The following is a 26,501-nucleotide window of genomic DNA, read 5'->3' on the forward strand; positions in this document are numbered from 1 at the left end:
AAGAATGTAAAAAACAACAAAACCTCTCCCTAAAGTAACATATACTCATTGAATACGTGGAAAACACAGAAAAGTACAATGAAGAAAACTAAATTGATTGATAACTTCATTTTCCCTGTCAGTTCTCAAAATGTGGTACCTGGGTTTGCAGAAGCAGCTACATCATTATCATCATCATTGAGAACTTGTTAGAAATGTAAATTCCTGGGCTCTACTACAGACTTAACTAAAACACAATTCTGGGTGTGGGGCCCACCAATTGGTATTTTAATAAGCTTTCCCAAGTGATTCTGCTGCTGGTCAAATTTGAGAACCATTTAGACACCATTAATTTTGTTACAGATACAGTCTTTCTTAAAAAATATGAACTACTTCAGGCATACAAATAAGTATGAAGAATAACACAACACACACCCACGTACCTAGTACTCAGATAAAATATTAGAGAAACAGTTGCTAAGTCCCTGTCAATTTCTCTCTTATGTCGTTCCCTCGTTTTCTTCCCCAGAGGTAATCTCAGGGCTACCGAGATGCTGCCTCCTGGGTTTTCTAGCTTAAAAAATCCATATAAATGGTCTCACACTTCATGTATCCTTTCACAACTTGCATTTTATCACGGCATTATGTTTTTGAGATTTATGTGGATTGGTATACCCAATTCTGCTTCGATTTTTTTCACTGCTGTATATAGTACTCTATTGTGTGGCTGTACAACTATTTACTTATTCTCCTCTTGGTGAACTTTTAGATTGTTCAGTTTTTTTCCCTATTACTAACAGTTCTGCAATGAATACTCTTTTTTTTTACTGCTTTAAATTTTTTTATTTTGCAATGAATATTCTTGCACATGCCTCCTTGTGTATATGTGTAAGAATTTCTCTAGGACTTAATGTATATATGTGCACATCTCTAATAGAATTGCTGGGTTCCAGGGCCATCTTCAACTATTTGGATTAATTCTTTTATTTTTTTCTGATTACTTATTTTCTAAAGTAGTAGTACCAATTTTCATTCCTATCAAAGACTTCATACAGTTTTTCCCCATGGTTTGTGCATTTAGGACTTAGTATAAAAAGTCCTTCCACCGTCCTAGGTCACAAAGATATTCTCTACCATCTCATGTGGAAATAAATAGGGATCCAGTTAACTTTTTCTTGTTATGGTAAGCCAAATTTTCCAGTGCTATCTACTAAAATGTCCATTTCCCATTGATCTGTGGTGTAGGCCTGTAAACTTACCCATTTAACAAATATTTGCTGAAGACTGCCTTGTCTTGTGCTGGGTCTTGCAGAGGGCTCAAAGATATAGGCCGCTAGTCTCAGGGAATTTGCTCTCCTGTGGAGATACAGCAACATCAATGATTACCGTACTGAGATAAATGCAACAAGGTGCTCTGAGTTTTTAACCAAGTTGGGAAAGTTCAAAGAAGCGACAAGAATTAAGTCTTAAAGAATTTGCTAATGCAAAGGGGAAAGTGAAGGTGGCCAGGGCTGGTTTGGGGTCCAGAGTTGTGTTTCTCTAGGGAAAAGAGTTTAGATGCCTTCCATGGATGTAGTGGCAGTGAGTCCTGTGTATGTAAGGGGTAGGAATAGGCAGAGGGTGTCCAGGAACATATCCTTGGGATAGAGAAGCTTGGCCTCACCCCAAAGTTTAGGCTAGAGGAAGAGCCGTCACTGGAACTAAATTATCAGGAAGAAGACATTTTCAGACATAATTATTTTTTTATGGGGAGACTTTATTCTCCAGCCAGGTCAGGAGTTCCCCGAGATGGTTTCTTAAGAAACCCTCACTTGCCCCTACTCGAAAGATAAATCCATTCCCTCCAGCAGATGCCGCTCCGGAACCTGAGGGAAGGAGGGAGGAGGAGAAGAAAGCAAATGGGTGGGAGAGACTTCCAGTTGTCCGGGTTCCTGGGCCTGGCCGTGGATCTTTGCTAATGCAGAAAGAGCTCCGAGTGGGTCCCTCAGGGTTTGTCTGGGACCCTGCACGCCGGGATGGTTGCTGGGAGTAGTCATTTCAGGTGGGTATACGCTGCAAAACATGTGACTCAGGCAGCCATTTTCTCACACTCTGCCCGTCGCCATCTTCCATTGTAGACAAAGACACCGACCCCCCCACCCTTGTCTGATGCGGCCCTGGAGAAACCTTGGTCACTAAGATTCGAGAACACACATATTTAGGCCCAGGCAGAGGCCCGCAGACAAGAACTTGACTTACAAGTAGGTTATATGGCCACACCAGCCGATGAACCGCTGCCCCTCCCTCTTCACCACCTCCCCCTCAGCTATAACCTTACCTTACTGCGCAGCCGGGAGGCGGGGCCAGCGGGGCCGCGGGGAAGGGCCGGGCGGGCGCGAACGGTCAATCCGAAGCTCCACCTTCGGGGACGCTCAAAGTACTGAACCGGCTCGGCGAGACCGGGATCCGGAAGTCGAAGACTAGCGGCGCGAGCGCAGCCCCTGGGCCAACAGTGTTGTGCTGTCTTCTCAGAGCTCCGCCGGAAGTGGAGGTAAGAAACTACTCTCTTTTTTTGTGACGAGAGCTCACCTAGCCGGCCGCGCGGAAAGGATCAACTGTTTGCGGTGAAACCAGAGGCACCCTCAGCCCCGGAGCAGAGAGGTAAAGAGTCAGGTTCCTTTCAGGGTAGAAGGGCCTGGATGAGAGACAGGGATTGCTCGGCACGTGGACATACGCCCAAACTCATTCTTGCGAGTAGAGGGGCACGGACCACCTAATCTAGATAGGCGTAGACCCCTGTGTGTGTGTTAGTCGCTCAGTCGTGTCCGACTCTTTGCAATCCCATGGACTGTAGCCTGCCAGGTTCCTCTGTCCATGGAATTTTCCAGGCAAGAATACTGGAGTGGGTTGCTATTCCCTTCTCCAGTAGACCCCTGGATACCCTTTATGGAGAGTTACAGACCCCGCTTGTGTGGAGAAGCGTGGATTGCCGTCCTCCTTTAGGGTAGTTAGGCTCCATTCCGCACTTTCCCAGTGTAGATGGGCGTGGACACCCCAAAGGTGTGGCGACATCGACACTCCCCTGTAAAGAGATATATCTTCCCTTCTCACGAGGCTGAACCACGCAGATTTCTACTGGCAGGTACACTTCGGCGCACCTTTTCCCTTATGACAGAGGCTTTGATGTATTTACCCCCACCCCCGCCCGACCACTAGAACAGAAGAGCTAATAAAACAGTCGAGTGAACCTCTTTCCCTTAGCGTCAAGACCTAGAGACCTCCCTACCTTGTCCCTGTGTAACTAATTCCTGCAGAAGTGCTAGACCACCCCTCCCTAAGTGTTTCGAGGCACAAGCCTCAGCCCACAGAGAACCACGCAGATATACCCCTTCTAGGCTAGAGTGAGTCCCCATTGAGGAAAGTCAGGCCTGATCACCTTCTTCCCGGGCGCTGGCTTACTGAATTTGTTAAGGCTTGACCCACCAAAAATGCCCTGCAGCAAACAGCAGCAGGCCTTAACCAATGAAGAGAGAGAACTGCCTCTTCTGGGTCCCCTGGGGAAGAGGGACTCAGATTTATTCTTCTTTTCAGGTAGACGCAGATCATTCCTTCTCCCCTGCCCTTCCAAGGATTTAGAATCACCAACTGTAGGAAAGGAGAGACCCCAAAGGAGCAGAAAGGTGCCTTGCAATATTGAGAAGCAGTGACATCACTGATCACCCCATAGTGCAGTGCATATGGGCTCCCCCTTATCCAAGGTAGAGGAGCTCAGACCTTTTTCTCTCCATCCAGGGAAAAAAAAAACAACCCATAGGAAACCATCTCCCCCTCCCCATGTAGAGAACCAGAGGTCCTTTTCCTTCAGTGTTAACCACACTGCTGACTTCAATAGGTTTGCAAGATAAGCAGATGATGCCCCTCCCAACCTCCCTGGAAAGGTCTAGAATAGCCCACTGCAGGCAAGGTGCAGGCCCTGTTCATGGAAAGCTGAATAATTTCCCCTTTTGTTAGCATGGGACTAATGAACTAATGTCATCTTGTAGTGGAGGTAGGCATATCAGTCCCATCCCATGGCCCTCCCTAGGGTAAAGAGACTCAAGACACCCCCCCTACACACACACAAATGTACAGACCTGTGCTCCTCTTCCATGCAGCAGAGATGCACACAGCCACTGTGCCAATTTTTCCAGTTCCTCTGTATCCTGGAGTAGAGTGACAAAAGGCATCCTGCTTTCCCTGCAATCAAGGAATCTGCCAAGGAACAGACCCTAGCCATATATACAGGCACAGATTTTTTCCCCCTCTCCCCCAAGATTTTGCACTGATCTCAGTCCACATAGAGATACATAAAAAAAGCTCTATTCAGAGGTCCCTTGTCCCCTAGGATATGTCTCCTCCCTCACCTCAGTTCCAGAATAGATGAGACATAGAACTCCCTATTTGGGGAAAAGAGATGCAGTAAATACTGTATGTAGAAACAGATTGTCCTTGCATACCCCTCTCCCCTTAGAGTAGAGAAGTTTAGAGCTAGTCCCTTACCTAAGGTATATAACACTACAGTGTGGAGGATTGAGGACCCAGGATCCCATCTGATGCATTGAGGCACTGACTCCACCCAGGAAGAGAGGTTTACACCTATATTCCTATAATATTATTAATAATCATATTCAGCCATACCAGACACCAGTTCCAGTATAACCCCTTCACTTAAATTCCTCTAATTGTTAGGGCTTCCTTGTCATGTTCTTTAACATTTTATTTTGCCTTCAGAGGGCTTAGAAGGGAGCTTGTGGCATTGTGATTCCCCTCTCTGTCTTCAAATTGGTTCTTCTCCCATTCCGACAGGAAACAAAAGCCTGCAGATTTGAATCTACCTGCTTTCAAGTTAATCATCATGATGAAACTTAGACACAGTGAGTTTCTTTTACTGCTCCTTCCCAGTCCTAAGCTTTAATAAATACAGTATTTCAAGGCAGCTTTAAAAAATTGCCCAGTATAAGCCAGATCATTCAGTCTGTCTTTTATGTATGGTATTATTGTTGTTTTCCCTCATGTTATCCCCCATACCCATTTTACACATAAGGAAACCAAGGCTCAGCAAGGTTAAGTGACTTGATCAAGAGACTGTGGGTGAATAGTGGTAAATACCATATTACACTGCCTGTAACCCTAACACAGCTTAACATTTTTCTTTATTATAAATTGTACCTATAAGTTGGTATCATAGATTGTGCCAGTGGTTAAGAGCATGGACTCTGGAGCCAGACTGAGTTTGAATCTCAGTTCTTCCACTTACATGTGTGTGGCCTTGGGCAAGTTACTTAACTTCATTCTCCTTATCTACAAAATGGATGGGAGTGGGGTGGGGGAAGAGGAGAATAATAATAGTTCCTACTTAATAACGAAATAAAAATAAATAGTATTTGCCAAATAGTGTTGTGAGGATTTCAGTTCAGTTCATTTGCTCATTCATGTCCGACTCTTTGTGACCCCATGGACTGCAGCACGCCAGGCCTCCCTGTCTATCACCAACTCCCAGAGTTTACTCAAACTCATGTCCATTGAGTCAGTGATGCCATCCAACCATCTCATCCTCTGTCGTACCCTTCTCCTCCCGCCTTTGATCTTTCCCAGCATCAGAGTCTTTTCAAATGAGTCAGTTCTTCATATCAGGTGGCCAAAGTATTGGAGTTTCAGCTTCAGCATCAGTCCTTCCAATGAACACCCAGGACTGATCTCCCCCAGGATGGACTGGTTGGATCTCCTTGCAGTCCAAGGGACTCTCAAGAGTCTTTTCCAACACCACAGTTCAAAAGCATCAGTTCTTCAGTGCTCAGCTTTCTTTATAGTCCAACTCTCACATCCATACATGACTGTTGGAAAAACCATAGCTTTGACTAGACGGACCTTTGTTGACAAAGTGATGTCTCTGCTTTTTAATATGCTGTCTAGTTGGTCATAACTTTTCTTCCAAGGAGCAAGCATCTTTTAATTTCATGGCTCAGTCACCATCTGCAGTGATTTGGGAGCCCCCCAAAATAAAGTCTGTCACTGTTTTTGCTGTTTCCCCATCTATTTGCCATGAAGCAATGGGACCAGATGCCATGATCTTAGTTTTCTGAATGTTGAGCTTTAAGCCAACTTTTTCACTCTCCTCTTTCACTTTTATCAAGAGGCTCTTTAGTTCTTCTTCACTTTCTGCCATAAGGGTGGTGTCATCTGTCTATCTGAGGTTATTGATAATTTCTCCCGGAAATCTTGATTCTAGCCTGTGCTTCCTCCAGCCCAGTGTTTCCCATGATGTACTCTGCATACAAGTTCAATAAGCAGGGTGACAATATGCAGCCTTGACGTACTCCTTTTCCTATTTGGAACCAGTCTGTTGTTCCCTGTCCAGTTCTAACTGTTGCCTCTTGACCTGCATACATGTTTCTCAAGAGGCAGGTCAGGTGGTCTGGTATTCCATCTCTTTAAGAATTTTCCAGAGTTTGTTGTGGTCCACACAGTCAAAGGCTTTGGCATAGTCAATAAAACAGAGGTAGTTGTTTTTCTGGAACTCTCTTGCTTTTTTAATCATCCAGTGGATGTTTGCAATTTGATCTCTGGTTCCTCTGCCTTTTCTAAATCCAGCTTGAACATCTGGAAGTTCTTGGTTAATGTACTGTTGAAGCCTGGCTTGGAGAATTTTGAGCATTACTTTATTAGCCTGTGAGATGAGTGCAATTGTGCAGTAGTTTGAGCATTCTTTGGCATTGCCTTTCTTTGATATTGGAATGAAAACTGACCTTTTTCAGTCCTATGGCCACTGCTGAGTTTTCCAGATTTGCTGACATATTGAGTGCAGCACTTGCACAGCATCATCTTTTAGGATTTGAAATAGCTCAACTGCAATTCCATCACCTCCACTATCTTTGTTCGTAGTGATGCTTCCTAAGGCCCACTTGACTTTGCATTCTAGTATGTCTGGCTCTAGGTGAGTGATCATACCATCGTGATTATCTGAGTTGTTACCTGGGTCGTGAAGATCTTTTTTGTGAGAATTTAATGCATTAAAATAGGAAGAACACTTAGAAGAGTGCCTGGCACATAATAAGCACTCTATTAAGTATTGGCTTAAAAGATTCAGCCTTCATTTCTCTTTGGAATTTAACCCTTCAGAGCATGCATACAGTGTTCTGCCACTGAATTGTTGTCTGACATCTCTTGAGCTATGGATTTTTCTTACTGTGAAACAGACAGTGTGGATAAATTGCTGTTGTTTCTGCCTTCAGGACTCCTTTTCCTTCTCATCCTTTAATGGAATAACTCTTGCCTGTTTTTCAGATTTTAACTTATACATCACTTCCTCTGGAAATTGCTGCTGTTAACGTCCTCCCTTGGTTTCCACTTGTCTGTGCACCCATAAGAACCAGGGCTATTAACTCTGTAGATTAGGTCTGTCTCTTCTGCTGCTGCTAAGTCATTTCAGTCATGTCCAACCCTTTGCGATCCCATGGACTATAGCCCACCAGGCTCCTCTGTCCATGGGATTCTCCAGGCAAGAATATTGGAGTGGGTTGTCAGGCCCTCCTCCAGGGGATCTTCCAGACTCAGGGATCGAACCCTTGTCTCCTGTGGCTCCTGTATTGCAGGCGGATTCTTTACCACTGAGCCACCAGGGAAGCCCCTGTCTCTTCTACCATGCTGTTAACTTCTCACTGACACCTGGTTTATGTTTTTGTCCCAAGGGTGCAGCATGACCAGGCATAGCTATTGGACACTTACTGTGTGTCAGGCACTAGAATGTCTCAGTAATGCTAACTCAATTCCCTCTCCTTCCACCATGATGTTTATAGTCTAGAAGGAGAAGACAAATGTGATACATGGACTCTTCCTTATAAGAGATAAGGCAAGGGTGGTAGGACAGATTTTGTGCTCCCCTGCCTTTATCCTGCCATAGCCCGAAGAGAAAACAGCATGTGGATAGCACACTGGATAGACTGGATGAAAACTGTGCAACCCAGTGACCTTGTATTCTGTGTGAATGGTGGCCCTGCCTATGTAGGGCTTGGTTAAAAAAAAAAATTCACTTTATATAATGATAAAAATTTCATCAAGAGTCAGGCTTTGGTTATGTCAGTACCAAAAACAAATAATCATTTCTTCAAGCAACACAAGAAAAGTGAACAAAATTAGTTTATATTGTAAGAACATCAAATACAAGATAATAATAGAATTTCTATTTTTTTAAATTAATTTTTATTAGTAACAATTATTGGTAGTGATGAAAAAGACAATAATTAGCTGGTTAAATAGAGTATATGCATACAAAGGAACCCTGGCAATTGAAAGAATGAAGTAGTATGGAAAAACAGTTAGATGGAAATATCTCCAGGATTTGTTAAGTGAAAAAAGCAAGTTACCGACAGGAATACATAGTATATTACCTTCCTTGGGAGAAAATGGGAAAATAAGAATATATATTCGTATTTGCACAAAGAAACTGAATGATGTGTGACAAACTAATAAAGTGGTTTCTTGTGGTGAGAGGACTGCAGGGACTAGGGACAAGTGTGGGAGGGAGACCTCTGAGAATACATATTTTTATTTATTTTTAATAATTTTTATTGGAGTATAGTTGATTTACAATGTGTTAGTTTCAGGTGTATAGCAAAGTGAATTAGTTATACATATATCCACTCTTTTTTAGATTCATTTCTGATATAGGCCATTACAGAGTATTGAGTACAGTTCCTTGTGCTATACTGTTATTACTGTTGTTGAGTAGCTCAGTCATGTCCAACTCTTGCGACCCCATAGACTGTAGCCCGCCAGGCTCCTCTGTCCACAGGATTTCCCAGGCAAAAATACTTGAGTGAGTTGCCATTTCTTTTTCCAGGGGATCTTCCCGACTCGGGGATCAAAACTGGGTCTCCTGCATTGCAGGTAGATTCTTTACTGTCTGAGCCACCAGAGAAACCCCATTTTTTATAGTAGTGTGTATATGTCAGTCCCAATCTCCAAGTTTATCCCCCCACTTTCCTGCACTGGTGACTGTAAGTTTGTTTTCTACATCTGACATGGTTTTATTTTGGAACTGTATGACTGTATTACCTGTTAAAGACATTTAAAAGATTTACAGCCATCAGTGATTGGTTGCACAGCTATGTAATCCATCATAATGGCAGACTGTGCAAGCTGCACAGGGAGGGAAATGGGGTGGCCACTGAATGAAGAACCAAGTGGCATCAGTGTTTTGGAAGTCTCTGGGAGGTTGAACAAATGTGCTTGAAGATAGTTGAGAGGAATGTCTGAGACTATTTTTCTTTCAAATAATAAAACACACTCTCCTTTTTAATAGCCATTCAAAAATATACAACAGTTGAAATTGTATTTGAACACTCTTTCTAGGGCTTCTGAGTAACCTTCCTAGATTTAATCATTATCATTACCATTTGGGTCCAGGGTATCTCTAGCCCAGGATATGGAGAGCTGTACCATGAAGCATCTCCCCTACCTTCTGCTGCTGAATATCAGTGCGAGTTGATAGATGGCGATATTGGTGCTTAGATTTAAGAAAATTCTTCAAGGTCATATAGGTAGGTAGTTATTGAACCAGAACAGAAACCTAGCTCTGGCTGGCTAAAAAATGGTAGCTGTTTTCTCTCTGAAGCTATTAAAGAACAATAACAGGGGCTCCTGGGTGTTGCAGTGTTGTGAGTGGTGAATGCACCCCTACCTTCTTCCCTGTTTCTCCTCCCCCTCCTTCTCTCTGAAGCAGATGTTTTTTCCTCTCTCTAAGTGAGGTATTTTCTTTCATCGTGGTGCTCATTTTCCAGGGAAGTTAGGTTGATGAAAATTGTTGAGTAAAATGGCCAGACCTGGTTAATTCCAAGCCTCACATTCTTTTCATTGCAACGTGAATATTGTGGAAGAAAAGACTTGGGATCTGATTTTTTTGTTACAGGGAAATTCAGTCCATTTACTTTCATTATGATAACTAATATGTTTGGTCTGATTTCTACCATCTTATTTTATATTTTTTGTTTGTTTCTTCTTATTCCCTTATTACTTCTAAAAAGTTTAACAAGTTAAATCTTCCACCAGTACTTAAAATTATGTTGGTAATTGCATTCATATTTAAATCAAGTGTAACTAAATTTCTGCATCACTTTATCATGTAACTAAATTTCTGTATCACTTTATCAAAGTTAAATAATAACTATTTTTATCCTACTCTTCCAAAGTGAGACCTTTAGCATGGTTTTATGCTTATTTTTGCTGATATACTTCCTCAAGTCATTTTACCAGAAGGTGAATGCAGGTGGTAATCTTTCCACATCTGAAAATTTCCTTTACCTTCACATAAGAGTGATCTTATTGGTCAGTTGTAGAAGTTTAACTTGCAATACTGTCCCTTGTCTCATTACTTTGTAATGATTATTCTTCCGTCTTAAGTGTTCAGAATTGTGGCTTTGAGAAGGCTGTCTGTTCTCCTTTGCTGGGAATGCCTTCTAATTGGAAGTTTACAAGATTTTCTCTTTGTCTTTGGGGCTCAAAAATTTCATCAGTATATGTCCAGGGCATCATCTCATGACTCATGAAGTCGCTCAGTCGTGTCTGACTCTTTGCGACCCCGTGGACTGTAGCCCACCAGGCTCTTCCATCCATGGGATTCTCCAGGCAAGAATACTGGAGTGGGTTGCCATTTCCTTCTCCAGGGGATCGTCCCGACCCAGGGATCAAACCCAGATCTCCCGCATTGCAGGCAGATGCTTTAACCTCTGAGCCATATGTCTTTTTTTGTTAATCTTGATGCGCCTGAATCCTGTTTTCAATTTGGAAAATGTTTATCTAGTATTTTAAAAAATAATTGCTTCTCCATTTGTATCTTTTCTCTTCTGAAACTCTTCTTAATTTAGATACTAGCTCTCTTGAGTCCATTCTCCATTTTCTATTTTATACTTTTCTTTGTATTTTTGTTCTGTTTTAAAGAAGTTTTTCCCTTGGCCTTCTAGCTTATTAATTTGGTTGTTAGTGTTATTCCTTCTGTTTTTTCACAACATTGAATTTTTATTCAATATCAGGTTTTGGGAATCTTTTTCTTATACAGTTCCTTTGAAGTATCTTCTTGAATCTCCTTAAGAATAAGTAGTATTTAAATCCTCTGTTTCCTACAGTAACACTGCTTTGATGTGAACCACCTGATGTGATTGGGGAGCCTGTCCTCTGTCTGATAATCTCAAGCTGCTCCTATATTTGTTTGTATATCCTGACCTTCTAGAACCTCTTCCTGTAGGAATTCCTTTAGCCTCTTTGCAAATGGTGAGAATTATGGGACGTCATTCTTTCTGAGAGGCCAGTTGTGAAGGAGGTGACAGAAGGGACTTCTCATTGAAGTGGGGAGAGGACTTTTACTTTCCTAGGCTTTGTTAAGGTGTGATTGTAGAAGGTGAGCTCTCTGCTTCTTAAATCAAAGGGAGGCTGCAGTTTGGCTGAGTAGTGTAATTCCCTTGGGAGGCAATGGCATGAACAGGGTCAGCAGGAAAGGACAGTTCTCTCTCCAAGGGCTGAGGGCATCTACTCTGGTTTAGCTGGGTGGGACTCCTCAGATCACCTTCTCATGCTGCCAGCCCCCCACTTCAGTCTGGTGCCAAAATTGTTGAGCTGCCTCAGCTAGAAGTTGTAAGAGAAAAGTTATAAGTGCATGTTCCTATTGTTCTCTTCACAGGATTCCCTTAAGAATTGTTTCAGTTTGCACTGGATATAATGTTTCAGGTATTCACTGAAACATTGTATCCAGTACCTCTTCTGACACTGTAGCTGCCAGCTCTATGTCTGTCTTGTGTGCCTAGAGAGACATGGAGTCTGAGGCTTCCTTAGATTCCCAGTGTTGCCTACCTCCATTAAGGCTCAAAGAATGTTGGGTAGGTGGATGATGGCTTTTTTTTTTTTTTTTTCTTTTTTAGAAAATAAAAAGCCAGGTAAAGGTTCCAAAGGCTGCAAGAAGGTAAGTTGGTACCACTCTCAGGTAAGGTATACCCATTGTTGGGGACAAGGTTGGGAACAGGTTGCCCACCCCAGAAGAGGCCCACAAAACCAAGTAGATATTGGGTGACTCCAAATAGAGCACCACATTGGAATCAGCAGATTTGGCTTTCCCAAAAGCCATTTGGGTGGCTTCAGCAGAGAAGCGGCAACATTTATTAAGTTCCCACCACAAGCCATATACTGCTTTGTGCTTAGTTTACCTTGATAGGGATTGTCATAATCTCATTTTTTTTAGATGAAGAAACTGACCCTCAATGAGAAAGTTCCTAGGTTCAAGGTAGCTCAGCTGGGACTTGAGTCTTAATTCCCAAGTCTCTATTGCTCATGGAGAGGCAGGACTCAAACAGTCTTTGGCCCAGCTCCTGAATCTTCTGGTCCCACTGGGAAAGTTGTGGACAAATAGGACTTGCATCAGAGCAGCAGTTCTTAAATTTTAGCATGGTTAAAGTTCTCAAACTTTAGCCCTCCAGAATCACCTGGAGTGTTGGTTAAAACACAGATTGCTTGAGTTTTTGATTTAGTGTGTCTGTCTCAGCGTCTGAGAAGTGCCCAGATGATGCTACTGCTGTTCCAAGGGCTTCACTTGGAGAGCTAATAGTATTCCCTTGGCCTCTACTTGGGAAACCTTTCTACTTACTGCCCACCCCCCACCTTTCCTGGTATTCTTTACTTAGTCCCTGCCTAGCTAGGGGAAGAAGGGTCTCTCTGGTCATATGGACAGACTTCTGGGAACAGAGCCTTTTTGTTTGCTTCTCTCCTCTTTCCTCCCACAAATCTACTTATGAGCAGCTTTAAACCACCCCTCCCCCCACAAAGGGTGATTTCTATGGGTTCATTAACTCTTCATTTTTTTCTCTCTTGTTTGGTAACCAGCCTGCAAAGCAGAATGGGAAGAAAGCAGCCACCAAAGTGGCCTACTCTCCCCAGTTTTTCCACTCCAATGATCACGCCAGTCGAGAGGCTGAGTTAAAGAAGAAGAGGGTAAGCCCTTTCCCTTGGGGGAGAGAGAGGGCCTCACTTGACTGCCAGGTCCATGGAAATGTTGAAAGGCAAAGGACAGAATTGTTAGGGTTGTTGAGGCTGTTTGTGGAAAGGAAAGAAAGGGCAGTTGCTTTGATACTTGATTTAGTGTCTCCATTTGCTCACCTCCCAGTTCATGGCTGTCTGGTTTTTGGTCTCACTGCTCCACTGGAATGACCCTGCCAGTCTCACCAGCATGTTCTCTGACATCAGACTCATGGATTGCTTTCTTCCCTCATCTTTTTCAATTCTCAGCATTTGAGACCATGCTTTTTTAAAAAAATTATTTGTAATTGAAGGATAATTGCTTTACAGTATTGTGTTGGTTTCTGCCACACATCAGCATGAATTAGCCATAGGTACACATATGTCCCCTCTCTCTTGAACTTCCCTCCCACCTTCCTCCCCATCCAACCCCTCTAGAGCCCTGGTTTGAGTTCCTGAGACATACAGCAAATTCCCATTGGCTATCTGTTTTACATATGCAGGCTTTTTTTTTTTTGAAACACTGTCACTTTGGTTTTCCTGTCATTTCTCCTGGATGTCCTTCTTCCTTTTCTCTAGTTTCTTTTGCTGTTCTTTATAGGATGGAATATCCCAGTCAGTTCAGTTCAGTCACTCAGTCATGTCTGACTCTTTGCGACCCCATGGACTGCAGTATGCCAGGCTTCCCTGTCCATCACCAACTCCTGGAGCTTGCTCAAGCTCATGTCCATCGAGTCGGTGATGCCATCCAACCATCTCATCCTCTGTTGTCCCAGGGCCTATTTTTTTTCCCCCCTCTCTGGTCTTAAGCGGTTCCCACTGCTTGGGACATGATCTCTCTCAGCTTTATATATTTTCCTTATATTAGTGTCTGCCATGCTTTCCCCTCCTTCATCTCTTTGTCTTTCTTTCCCTCAAACCCCTTATCTCTTTATCTCTTGCTGTCACGTCTCTTCCCTCCCTGTATCCCTGCTCCTACCACTTGTGCCAAGTCACACTGTTTTCTTTCTCTGTCACCTGCTCCCTATTACTCTTGATCTTCCATCCCTCCCTTAGATTGCAGACCTCATCAGCTTCAGCCCTTTTGTATGGTCACTTGTTAGGTTGGGGAGATGAGGGAGAAGCAGCAGGCTGCCCGGGAGCAAGAGCGACACCGACGTAGGACCATTGAAAGCTACTGCCAGGATGTCCTGAGACGCCAAGAGGAGTTTGAGCACAAGGTGAGAGAGCAGTCTTTGCTCCTCAGTAGGGCTGGTGTGGGCTTGCTCAAAAGCATCTTTTGCCATTGCTCTGTGAAAAGGAAAGAGGAAGGGTGTGAGATTTTTGGAGGGGGAGTAGGGAACCAGTTCAGAGAGGATGGGAAATGGTAGGGACATGGAGGGAGGGTAAGAAGGAGGTGAAGAGCTATATCTGTGATTGGAGAGCCCTGGTTAGGTCCTTTCTCCCAAGCTGAAACACAGACTGGGGATTGGGAGTGGAGAGGACTGGGAGACAGGGGGAGAGAAAGATTGAGAGTGTGAAGTGAAAGTTAAGAGAGGAGTCGACTTCTTTCTACGACTTCTTACTGCATTTCTGACATATAATTTCATCTCACAGAATATACACTTTCCAGTTCAAAGTTTCTTTTCTAGTATAAAGTACACATTTTGCTTTCTCCATCGCATGTTCCCCATAGATTGTTTTTTCACTTACACCTCCCTCTTAAATTCCTCCCTCATACACTCAGGTGCATACCTGGTCCTCTAGTTGGTACTCAGACACAAACTTAGAAATAGGCACACACATGGACCATGTAGGTCTGTCCTTTCCTCTTCTTGATTTTGTTGCTCATGGTGGGCTGGGACTCACATGACTCTCCCAGCCTCACATGACTCTCCCAGCCTCCCATGGTTGCCAAAGATGGCTCTCACTCTCCTCCCCTGGACCATCCTCTTTTTTTTCTTCTAGGAGGAAGTTTTGCAAGAATTAAATATGTTTCCTCAACTGGATGATGAGGCTACAAGGAAGGCTTATTACAAGGAGTTCCATAAGGTATGGGGGCCCATTTCTTAAGGCCCTTTAGGGAGGGCACCAATCCAGTCATGTCTCCTCTCTCTTTCTGTTTTTCCTAAGAGGAAGACCTCTTCTTTCATGGGCCTTTTGATTCCTGCCCAGTTCTTTCCTTGCCTTCTTACCCTCTTCCCTGCCCTGCAGGTGGTGGAATACTCTGATGTGATTCTGGAAGTCCTGGATTCCAGGGACCCATTGGGCTGCCGCTGCTTCCAAATGGAGGAGACTGTCCTACAGGCAAAAGGGAACAAGAAGCTGGTCCTGGTCTTGAACAAGATTGGTAGGTGTTGGACAGGATTGGGTAAGGCAGGGCAAGGGCCAAGCCTTGTTAAAAGACAAGCTTGGACTAGGCCCTGAGACACAACAACTCAGTGGTATTCATAATAGTTGTGCAAGGTAGGAATTCTTGTTTGAGTTTTTAAAGCTAGGGATTTGAGAGGTAAAGTCACTTGTTGAAACATACACACACACCACACAGTATAACAGAAGTTGAGAATGGAGTTAAAGCCTCTCTGCCTTTCATTTCCCTGTTTTTGGCATTTTGAGCTTTATTTGTGCCTGGCCAGTGCTAGAGAGTTCCTCTTCTCCCTCATGCTGGATCCCAGATGGTGGGGCATAAGAGCACATGGATGCGCTCAGGGGTCACTCTGGTCTGGGTTTCATCTCAGTTTTGATGTCTATTTTCTCTGGAATCTTGGACAAGTCATGTCACCGGAGAGCTTCCATTTTTCTAGGTGTAAAATGGGCTGTGATTGTCCCAATCTCATAGGATCATTGTGAGAATTAATGATAAAGTGCTTGGTACATACATGGTCAGTACTTCATAAATGGTAGCCATTCTTTTCAAGGTTATTTTTGACATTTGGCCCAACCTAGAATAATCCAGGGAGGAAATGGAAAATAGTCTTTGGGAGGCCTCTGGTACCAGGCCCCAGGTCTGGAAGGAAGGCATCTAGGAATATAGCTGGTTACCCATTGTCCTTGAGGAAACAGGTCTACTTAGAGAGGGCCAACTTGTCCCCTAGACTAGACTGTCCTTTCTGACTAACCTGGGGACTGGACAGGAACTGGCAGGCTAGGGAGATATCTGTTGGCAGAAAGTGGGCCAAGCCTGGGTTGTGGGTGGCTGCATCTTTGGAGTGAGCCATGAGGTGATGTTCTTACCAGTCTTATCTGTTCCAATTTTTCCTAGACCTGGTCCCTAAGGAGGTTGTGGAGAAGTGGCTAGAATACCTTCGGAATGAGCTGCCAACTGTGGCTTTCAAGGCCAGTACCCAGCATCAGGTCAAAAACCTGGTAAGCTGGGGCCAGAAACATCTAGCCTCTTACACAGTAGCCTGGGGCTACACTCTTTTCTAATTATATTATTAACATAGAAATATGTTTACAATGTCAGACTAAATTAAAGTGTACAGAAACATTTGTTGCTTCTAGGGAGAGAAAGTGGGTCCTGGGGGACATTTTTTTTCCATTTTGTACGAAGTGTAAAACTTACTTATTAAAAAATAAAGTAGAAAAAGTAAAAACAATTACAATTGACCCTTGAACTACACAGGGATTAGGGACATCCCCCTTCTGCACAGTGGAAAATCCGTGTATAACTTACAGTTGAACCTCAGTATCTGCGGTTCTGCATTTATAGATTTACCCAACTGCAAATCATGTAGTACCATAGTATTTATTAGTGAAAAAAATTTGCATGTAAGTGGACCTGCACCATTCAAACCTATGTTGTTCAAAGGTCAACTGTATAGATGAGACTTGAATATCCTTTCACTGTTACCCTAATCCCAATCTCCTTTATCCATATACCAGATTAACCACCATTGTTAGTTTGGTGTATCCTTCCAGATGTTTTTCTGTGCTTTATATTATATGTGGATTTGTATATAGAGAAAATAGTGCTTGGGTGTATCATATATGTTATCCTACGATGTACTTTTTTTCCCTTGAAGATCTTTCTATAGAGTTCTACCTTTTTTACACTAAATAAAAATAGTTTTCAATTTTTTTAATCATTATAAGCAGTCTTCTTGGCTAGTCAGCAAGTGTTTGTGTAGGTTGGGTACTGAGAGGTAGAGTGGCTGGGTCATAGGTATTTTGCATTTTAGATTTTCCTAGATACTGAAAAATTGCTCCCCAGCCCCACCTCCCTCCTCTACCCCCCACCCAAATGGCTGTACCAATTTATCTTCCCACTACTGGGACAGATGAATGTGTGAGAGGGCCTAATTCCCTCCACCCTTGCCAATATTTGATATCATTAAACATTTTAATCTCTGTGCATCTGGGAGAAACATGGTAGTTCCTTTATAATTTTTTGCCTTTTAGATATCAAAAATGTGATATGCATCCTTTTATAACAGGTTTTTCTTTGATCTGTATTCCACTTTAAGGATATAGCTCCTTAATCTATTTCTTATTAATGGATATTTAAGTCAATTTCTATTTTGCAGTACTATGGTAGGTAAGTAAGGACAGAGGAAGAGATGAAAGGGCATTCTGGGCAGAGGAGGTGGCATCAGGAATAAAGAGATGGAGGCTGAAATGGCCTTGTCCTGTGTGAGGAATCAAGGGAAGGTAGGCTCTATGTGGGCCGAACAGTGTCTCTTCTTTCTCTGGACAGGGAGGCAAATGTTCTCATCGTGTAGACAGGGTTCACTGAAGCCCAGAGAATGGAATCAGAATTTGCTGGCCACATACCTGTGAGAAGCAGAGTTGGAACTCAAACCTGGCCTGCTTAGAGGCGAGGAGGCTGTCCTGCTCCTGCTGAGGGAGGCAAGCAATGTGTGTCTAGGCAGAGACTGAGACAGAAGCCTGGAGATGGAAAAACTGGAAGAAATAGGCCTTGTAGAAGCAGAGAAACGGCACTTGTTCATTCAGGGCCTGTGTAAGAAGCCCTTTGCTTCATGCTGGGGATTTCAGTGATAACAGGGAGGCAGTCCTAAAATTTGGAAATCTGCACTCAGACCACATCTCTCATCTGATGCCTTTTTCTGTAATATCCCTCATTTTCCAGAATCGCTGCAGTGTGCCAGTGGATCAAGCCTCCGAGTCACTGCTGAAAAGCAAAGCCTGCTTTGGAGCTGAAAACCTCATGAGGGTTCTGGGGAACTATTGCCGCCTTGGTGAAGTGCGCACCCATATCCGTGTGGGTGTTGTGGGTAAGGCCTCGGGGGGAGGTTATGGGGCCCGGGCTTCTTCCTTGTGCAGGGGCTTCACTGGGGGAAAGGATTCTGGGAACTTCATGTTACTTTTGGCTAGGGAGGAGAGGAGCTGTTCAGGAAGGGTCCTTCTTTTTTTTTTTTAAGGTATTTATTTATTTTGGCAGCACTGGGTTTTTGTTGCTGTATGGGCTTTCTCTCATTGTGGCAAGTGGGGGCTACTCACTAGTTGAAGTGCTTGGGTTTCTCATTATGGTGGGTTCTCTTATTGTAGAGCATGGGCTCTAGGGTGCACAGGCTTCAGTAGTTACAGCTCGCATGGGCTGAGTTGCCCTGAGGCATGTGGAATCTTCCTGGATCAGGGATTGAACCCCTGTCCCCTGCATTGGCAGGCAGATTCTTACCCACTGTGCCACCAAGGAAGTCCCAGGAAGGCTCTTGTGATTTGTAATTTGGATTGGTGGACATGGGGAGGCATACTCAGAATCACCACTGTAGTTGGAGTATTAAAACCATGGACTAAATGTGTGGGGCTGGGCTTAGAGTTGACCCATGTCATCCTACCACTCTGGGGAAGGGGATGGTTGCCTCATCCAGTATTCTTTCCTGGAAGATCCCATGGACAGAGGAGCTTGGTGGGCTGCATTCCATGGGGTTGCAAAGAGTTAGACATGACTGAGCACATATGCATGCATCCCACCAGAGCTGTGGGAGAGAGGGGTGAACATCTCCCTTTCATAAATAAGAACACTAGGGCTCAGAGAAAGGAAAGGGACTTGTAGTGTTCACTCCGGTGTGAGACAAAACAGAGCTGAGGCTCAAACCTGGAGCCCAGGGTGTTGAAGCAAAGCTGTTGGGAAAGGAGCCGGGAAGTTGAGAGAGGCAGAGATAGACCAGCAGGGAAAAGAAATGAAGCCAAGAGAAGAAACCATTGGAGAAAGAGCTGGAAACAGGAAAAGGTAAAATACCTGAATAGATACAGAAAAATATCTGGAAAACCAAATGGTGGGATTGGTGGGGAGTGGAGAAGGAAGACAGAGTTGAATGACAGAGGCATGCAGACAGAGGGAGATATGATCACAAAAATAGGTGCAGAGACCTGCAGAGAGAGACATGAGAGGGTTAGAGACCCTCTCATGTGAGTAGGGAGGGAGATATGTATACCCAAGGAAAGAATGAGTGAGTCAAACTCAGGGATAAAGAGATTCAGAGGGAGATGCACATAGAAAGAAGCAGGAACAAAGATGCAGACAGACACTGAAGAATGTACACCCAGACCTATACACACATGTGGATCCACAGACACATGTACAGATCCACACATATGAAGACACATACAGATCCAGAGCCAAAATACATGCAGACCAAGCCCTTCCCACATACCTAGCCAACTCCCCTCCAAGCAAACAGAGCCATAGAGATACACGTGTGCCCAGATGCATTTGACCCTCAGACACAATCATGTCAGAGACACAGACACACATCTATGATGAGACAGATATATATGTATATATAGAGAAATAGAGGCAGAGAGAGGACTAGGGAGACACAGAGAATAAGAGACACAGTGCTTCATGTAGAGAGACGAGCCCACTGAGAGAAGGACCAGGTACAGAAAGAGCTGAGAGGAGTTGGCATAGAGGGAATTAACAAAGAGGCAGAATTGATGGGGTGGGGAGAATTTGAGAGAAAGGACAATGGCCATAATGAGAGAAAGTGAGACAAACTGGCAGAGAAAGAGTTGCTTAGCTACGCAGAGTGAAAGACAGAAATAGGAAAAGCAATGGTATTTAGAATGAGAACAGCCAAGAAAAGATACACAGAGACTTCTATACACAAGGGATATATACACAGGCACATCTATCAGGGAATAAATAGTACACATGTAAGTTCTAGCACACAGAGAAAGAGAATGGTGGGAATGAGAGACCCAGTGAGTAAGAAATAGACAAGGACATCCATAGACCGAGAGGTGCTTACAGATGCCCAAACAGAAAAACACACCACAGACAGAAAGCTCCTCAAAGACTGACATCTCAGAAAGGAGCCCCACCTCCCACTCCCTACCCCCTGCCAGGTGAATTATACACCAGGATGGATGGTTCTGTTTTATGACACTTCCCAGTGCCCACCATCCATTGGATTGTGTCACAGAGGCCTTGCATCCAGCACCTTTCCCAAGCTGGTTGTAAGTGGGAGGTGAGTGTTACATCTAGTGAGAGGAACACATCTAGCCAGGGTGCTCACATGTAGAGGAAAGGGATAGAAAGACCATGGAGGGGCTTGGTCAGGGCCTTTGGACAGGAAGGCAGAAGGCCAGGCTCTGTTTTTGGCTTCCAGTGGCCTGGTCACACTGCCCCTGCCTGGGCCTCCCACACACAGGCTGTCCCAAATAGTTCTGAGGACCCTTCCTGCCATGAGCTATCTGCTGCTCCTTTGTAGGCCTTCCCAATGTTGGGAAGAGCAGCCTGATCAATAGTCTGAAGCGCAGCCGTGCGTGTAGTGTGGGAGCCGTTCCTGGGGTCACCAAGTAAGTACCTGCTTGCTCCCCTACTTCACAGATCATTCACCCTACCATTTCCCAACTCCCGTGCCTTCAACCCCTGTCCCTTATGTTGGACCAGTTTCTGATTCTGCCGTAGGCATGAGAGTTTCATTAATAGCCCTCATTTACCTGGCACACCCTGGGTTTGGGCCAGGCACCCAGCTGGGTGTCCCCCCCACCCACAGCTCCTTGAAGCCTCCTGACAATCATGCAAGATTGGGCTCTGAGTAAGCAGCTCTGCTTCTTCGATGAAGCAACAGGCTCAGAGTCAGAGGCTTGCCTGTGGTCCTGCAGCTCAGTCCCTGGTGGTGGAAGTGAATCAGATTAGAATCAGACCCTGCATCTCTCCACCTTCATCTGTGTGCCATTTGTCACACTCCTTCTCTCTAGTGGGTGCTTGGCTTAGAGGATGCCAGACACATCTGGGCTCATCACTGTCCTACGTCCTCTCTCATCTCCCCTCTCCTGACCCAGGTTCATGCAGGAGGTCTACCTGGACAAGTTCATCAGGCTGCTGGATGCTCCGGGCATCGTCCCAGGACCCAACTCAGAGGTGGGCACTATCCTGCGCAATTGCATTCACGTGCAGAAGCTGGCGGACCCTGTGACCCCGGTGGAGACCATCCTGCAACGCTGCAACCTGGAGGAGGTATGCAGGGCTCTCACTTATGCCCTGCCTTACTCCAAGGGCCCTTCTTTCTTACTCATGATTTCTTCCTCTCTTTACCAGATTTCCAGCTATTATGGTGTCTCTGGGTTTCAGACCACTGAGCACTTTCTGACTGCAGTGGCCCACCGCTTGGGGAAGAAGAAGAAGGGGGGCATATATAGTCAGGAGCAGGCAGCCAAAGCTGTCCTGGCTGACTGGGTGAGGTGAGTAGGAGTAAGGGTGAGGCCTTCTGGGAGTCAGGCTCCACAAGGGGGCTCATCTGTTTTCACTGCAGCAGCGGGCCAGCCTGACTTCCTGGGTAGGGAAGGCCAAGGCATCAGGTCATATCCTGCTTGGCAACTCATGCCCAGTGATTATCCAGCAATTCAACCTCTTGTTCAGAAGTTACTGTCTGGGCTTTCTAGTTGACCCTCACTGTTTCTGACTTGAAAACTCATCCTTTCTTTGACTGGTCATTAGCTTTTTTTAACATACAATTAACAATTTTATTTATTCATTTATTTATGTTTGGCCATGCTGGGTCTTTGTTGCTATGTGTGGGCTTTCTCTAGTTGTGGTGAGTGGGGGCTACTCTCTAGTTGCAGTGTGTGGGCTTCTCATTTCAGTATTTTATTGTGGAGCACAGGTTCTAGAGTATATGGGCTTCAGTAGTTACAGCGCGTGGGGCTCAGCAGGTGTGGCGATGGGCTTAGTTGCCCTGTGGCATGTGGAATCTTCCTGGACCAGGGATCAAACCTGTGTCCACTGAATTAGCAGGTGGATTCTTAACCACTGGACCACCAGCAAAGTTCTCATTTGTCATTTGTTGTCTTAATAACATCAGTTTCTTCCCACCTCCCAATGCAGCGGGAAGATCAGCTTCTATACACTTCCACCCTCCACCCACACTCTGCCTACCCATCTCAGTGCTGAGATCGTTAAGGAGATGACTGAGGTCTTTGACATTGAGGATACCGAGCAAGCCAATGAAGACACCATGGAATGTAAGTAGGGTTAAGTGGGTTGGCCTGCCCAGCAACTGGTCCTGTCCTAGTGGAGCCACACACACCTGACAACAGGTCCCATATTTGACCTCCCCATGCTCTGGCCCTAGTCTGGTTTCGGGAGAACTATTTTAAACATCTTTAAGTTTAATGTCTTTTCCCACAAAGTGAAGAACTATAATTTGGGTCACAGGAAGATAGGGTGGTGGTGGAGTGGAGTGGGGGGTTGGCTGGTTGTGGGCTCTTACTAGATACGAAAAAGTCAACAAAGTACCCGGAACATGGTAAGGTGTTTAGGAAGCGTGAGTTTCCTTTCCCCATCTCTTGAGGCCTGGAGTGGACTGAGATATTTCTCTCAAAAACCCTTTCTCTCCACAGACATAGAGAACAGACTGGTGGACATAATGGAGGGAAGGAGAGGGTGGGACGAATAGAGAGAGTAACATTGAAACATATACATTACCATATGTAAAATAGATAGCCAGTGGGAATTTGCTGTATGACACAGGGAGCTGAATCTGGTGCTCTGTGACAATCTAGAGGGGTGGGATGGGATGGGAAGTGGGAGGGAGGTTCAAGAGGGAGGGGCATATATATACCTATGACTGAATCACGTTGATGTATGGCAGAAACCATCACAACATTGTAAAGCAATTATCCTCCAATTAAGAAAGGAAACAAAAAAGAAAACCCTTCTCATTGCCCCAGGTTTTGTCACAGCCATTGACATGGATATTGCATGTCCATTCCCACATTTTTACCCTCGTCCCCATTGGTGGGTGAGGCATCTGAGACACAGAAAGGTGATACTTGCTAAATGGTACATGGTTAGTGACAGGCAGATGTGGCATTCAAACTAGCTCTCTTGTCCTATTGTTGAGGACTCTTCTAGCTCAGTGTATCTGAGTGGTTAGAAGAATGAACTGCCTGGATTAAAATCTGAGTTTTGTTAGCTGTGTAGTGCTGCACAAGTTTCTTAACCTCTCTATGACCAATGACATCATCCCTACAATGGGATGATAGCACATACCTGATAGTTGTGAAGACTATTTAATATGTAAAACCTAGTGCCTGGCATATAGCACATGCTTGGTAAATATTAGCTGTTATTAAGATGGTTATTTTTTGGAGTACAAAGGTATGACTTTCAGAAACTCCTTTGGGAAGTTTATTCTCTTCAGCTATTCTACCATCTGCAGCTCCTTCCTTTTCTACCCCACCCAAGAAAGGTGCCCAATGCTCTCTGGGCCTGTCTGTGGACACTCTGGGGTAGTGGAGAAAGTCTTGGCTGGCCTGGCTTCCAGTTACTCTGTTTCTCTTGAGGGCCACTAGCTTTCCTTCTCTGGGTCTTATAGTGTGCTTGGATTACAAATGAGGACAAGAGGCTTGCCTGCTTCAGAATATATTCCCCATGTGGCTTCGGGCAAGTCAGCCCTCTTTCTGAACTTTACTTTTCTGTCAAGTGGGCATTTGGGAGGAATTAGAGCTCACATTTTTAGGGCTATATGTGAGGGCAAGTGGGGCTCTGGCAGTGAGAATGCACTTTAGCAAATGATTGAGGTCCCGGAAGTTGAGAAGAAGGAGTGGTTAATAATTAGAGTTTCCTAGTTGCCCTAGTGTTGAATCTTGAAGAGTGATTAGCAATTAGAGGCCCAGGGAAGGAGATGGGGCAAAGTTTAGAAGAGGTGCGAGGGTAGTGTGGTCCCAGGGCAATGTGCACATTTGTGGTCTGCAGTAGAGGCGAGCTCCAGACAAGGCACCAGTGAAATAGGGAGAGAGGCCTGGTCCTGGGGAGGGAATCCCAGTAGCTACCATTTATAGAGCAGTGTCTCAGGCCAGTGCGTTTCAGGCACCCATTGCTGTGATTCACAGCAGCCCTGTGTTACAGGGCTTGTGGCATTCTGCTTTTCAGATGAGGAAACTGAGGCTTCATGACTGGCAGGCAAGTACCCTAGTGGAAAACCCACACCTTTAATCCTTTGTTATATGGCCTCCCAGCAGGAATAAAAGAGCCTTTCTTCTTTACTCCCCTGGGCAGTGTCCACATATTCTTTCCACTGAGGCCTGACTGGGGGGCTGGTAGCAGAAAGGAGCCAGGGCCCTGACAGTGGTATTGATTGTGTTAAAGGCTTGGCCACTGGAGAATCGGATGAGTTGTTGGGTGACATGGACCCGCTCGAAATGGAGATCAAGTGGCTCCATTCTCCGATGGTGAAAATAGCAGATGCCATGGAAAATAAAACCACCGTGTATAAGGTACCTGTCTCTTTCTTCATGGCAACCCTCTCTTCTACCCAAGGGCTCTGGGAAATGGTCAGTCCCTTCCACCTGGCTCCCACGAGGTCCACCTATAATAGTGGGGAGGTACAGGTCATTCATTCACTCCCTGTGGGCACCCTGGCTGTAGGCAGGGTATATCCTTTGCAAACCAATGGTACATCCAAGGAGGAGATATGCTCTCAGGCAGCTTTCCCAGCCCAGCTTTAGCCCTAGAGAACAGGATCCCCATCTATCTACCCAGCTGTTCAAGTTACAAACCTGGACATCCCTGACTTGTCCTTCCCACTAACTGGTATCTTGGATCCTATACACAGTCACCAAGTGTGTCTTCTCTCTCCTAAATCTTAATAGATGCTCTCGGTGTCTTTCTGGCCTACCATTTCTGTAACCCTAGCCTAATCTTTCAGTTGTCTTTGACCTGGACATATGTCTCATATGGCAGCTCCCAAAGGTCACTTGCCCTTTCATGGGTCCCCAGCACCTACTGGATCAAGTTGATATGCTGTGCTGTGATCTCTGGAGGCTTTTTCAGCCTCTTCATCTGCCAGTCCCCCCTGTCTCTGCCCTTCGAGAGGTCACAGTTTAGTGGTTTAAGCCATAGATATCTACACTGATGAGAGACACACAGGGATTCAGGGCAGAGGATGGGAAAGCATGGATCTAAGGGCCCTAACCTATACTACTTGTGAGCCAGGGAAGTCTTCCCTCGGGGCTCTGATACTTCTGCCACATCTTGAAATTTGAGGAATTCTCTGGGCAGGAGGGGCAGCAGCCCTTGGGTGGGGGCTCAGCCTGTGCATGTGCCAAGACCTGAAAGGGTAAGAGCATGGTATTTTGCAGAAATCACTAGTGGTCTGAGGTAGCTGGAGTCAGGGTAGAGGCAGGGAAGGGTGAATCGGTGTCAGATCCCTGAAGGCCTCGAGTTTGACTTTAAACCATGCTGCTAAGTCACTTCAGTCGTGTCCGACTCTGTGTGACCCCATAGATGGCAGCCCACCAGGCTTCCCCATCCCTGGGATTCTCCAGGCAAGAACACTGGAGTGGGTTGCCATTTCCTTCTCCAATGCATGAAAGTGAAAAGTGAAAGTGAAGTCGTTCAGTCATGTCTGACTCTTAGCGACCCATGGACTGCAGCCTACCAGGCTCCTCCATCCATGGGATTTTCCAAGCAAGAGTACTGGAGTGGGGTGCCATTGCCTTCTCCGTTTAAACCATGGGTAATAGGTAAACACTGAAAGTTGGCTATTTTACGTGGGAGGAGGAAAGGCAAAGGGTTTAAATTTTTTCCCATTTTGTTTATTTAAGATATTTTGACTAGGTACATGGTAAAAAACTGAAAAGGTAGGAAATTCCCTGGCAGTCCAGTGGTTAGGACTCTGCTTTCACTGCCAAGGTCTGGATTCAATCCCTGGGGAACTAAGATCCCACAAGCCATGCAGGGTGCCCTCCCACCAAAAAAAGGTAAAGGGTATACAATAAAAGTAAATCTCTCTTGCTTCTCTATTCCAGCCACCCTGCCCTCTCCTTGGAGGCAATCACTATTGGACTTGAGTGTCCTTTCAGAGCTATTGCATCTTCACACACATACACATAAAAGCAGATAGTGGATCTATTTTAATCCAAATAGTCATATGCTGTTTGTATTGTTCTGCACATTCTTTATTTCACTTACAAATTCATAGTGTAGATTGTTCCATATGATTACTTAACTGCCCTTCATTTTTGATGGCTATATAATATCTGGAAGGGTTCCTTAAGCAGGGAAGTGACATGGTCAAGTTTATATAATAGAACTATCACTCCAGTGACTGCAGTAA

The 26,501-nt window shown here is 44.8% G+C and overlaps 1 protein-coding gene and 1 long non-coding RNA gene across 4 annotated transcripts in view; one reads left to right on the forward strand and one right to left on the reverse strand.

Annotated features, from left to right (window-relative positions):
* Window positions 1-2,508, reverse strand: part of LOC129638578 (uncharacterized) — a 19,138-nt gene extending 16,630 nt beyond the window's left edge. The window contains exons 1-2 of one of the 2 annotated variants that reach the window (XR_008707920.1): window positions 2,297-2,508; window positions 1,239-1,335 (exon numbers count right to left, since the gene is read on the reverse strand). This is a non-coding gene — a long non-coding RNA (uncharacterized LOC129638578). The other variant, XR_008707919.1, reaches the window with a different exon arrangement.
* GNL3L (G protein nucleolar 3 like) overlaps window positions 2,332-26,501 on the forward strand; it is a 27,591-nt gene continuing 3,421 nt past the window's right edge. The window contains exons 1-14 of one of the 2 annotated variants that reach the window (XM_055563108.1): window positions 2,332-2,509; window positions 4,804-4,871; window positions 11,907-11,947; window positions 12,862-12,969; window positions 14,097-14,213; window positions 14,941-15,024; window positions 15,187-15,322; window positions 16,235-16,338; window positions 18,062-18,206; window positions 20,649-20,736; window positions 21,226-21,400; window positions 21,482-21,624; window positions 22,268-22,404; window positions 24,533-24,660. In XM_055563108.1, the coding sequence (XP_055419083.1) occupies window positions 4,853-4,871; window positions 11,907-11,947; window positions 12,862-12,969; window positions 14,097-14,213; window positions 14,941-15,024; window positions 15,187-15,322; window positions 16,235-16,338; window positions 18,062-18,206; window positions 20,649-20,736; window positions 21,226-21,400; window positions 21,482-21,624; window positions 22,268-22,404; window positions 24,533-24,660 (1,425 nt within the window). In that variant the 5' untranslated portion in view covers window positions 2,332-2,509; window positions 4,804-4,852. Of the gene's footprint in view, window positions 2,620-4,803; window positions 4,872-11,906; window positions 11,948-12,861; window positions 12,970-14,096; window positions 14,214-14,940; window positions 15,025-15,186; window positions 15,323-16,234; window positions 16,339-18,061; window positions 18,207-20,648; window positions 20,737-21,225; window positions 21,401-21,481; window positions 21,625-22,267; window positions 22,405-24,532; window positions 24,661-26,501 lie in introns of both variants that reach the window. The other variant, XM_055563109.1, reaches the window with a different exon arrangement.

Source organism: Bubalus kerabau, chromosome X (genome assembly GCF_029407905.1).
Source record: "Bubalus kerabau isolate K-KA32 ecotype Philippines breed swamp buffalo chromosome X, PCC_UOA_SB_1v2, whole genome shotgun sequence".
Taxonomy (NCBI): domain Eukaryota; kingdom Metazoa; phylum Chordata; class Mammalia; order Artiodactyla; family Bovidae; genus Bubalus; species Bubalus kerabau.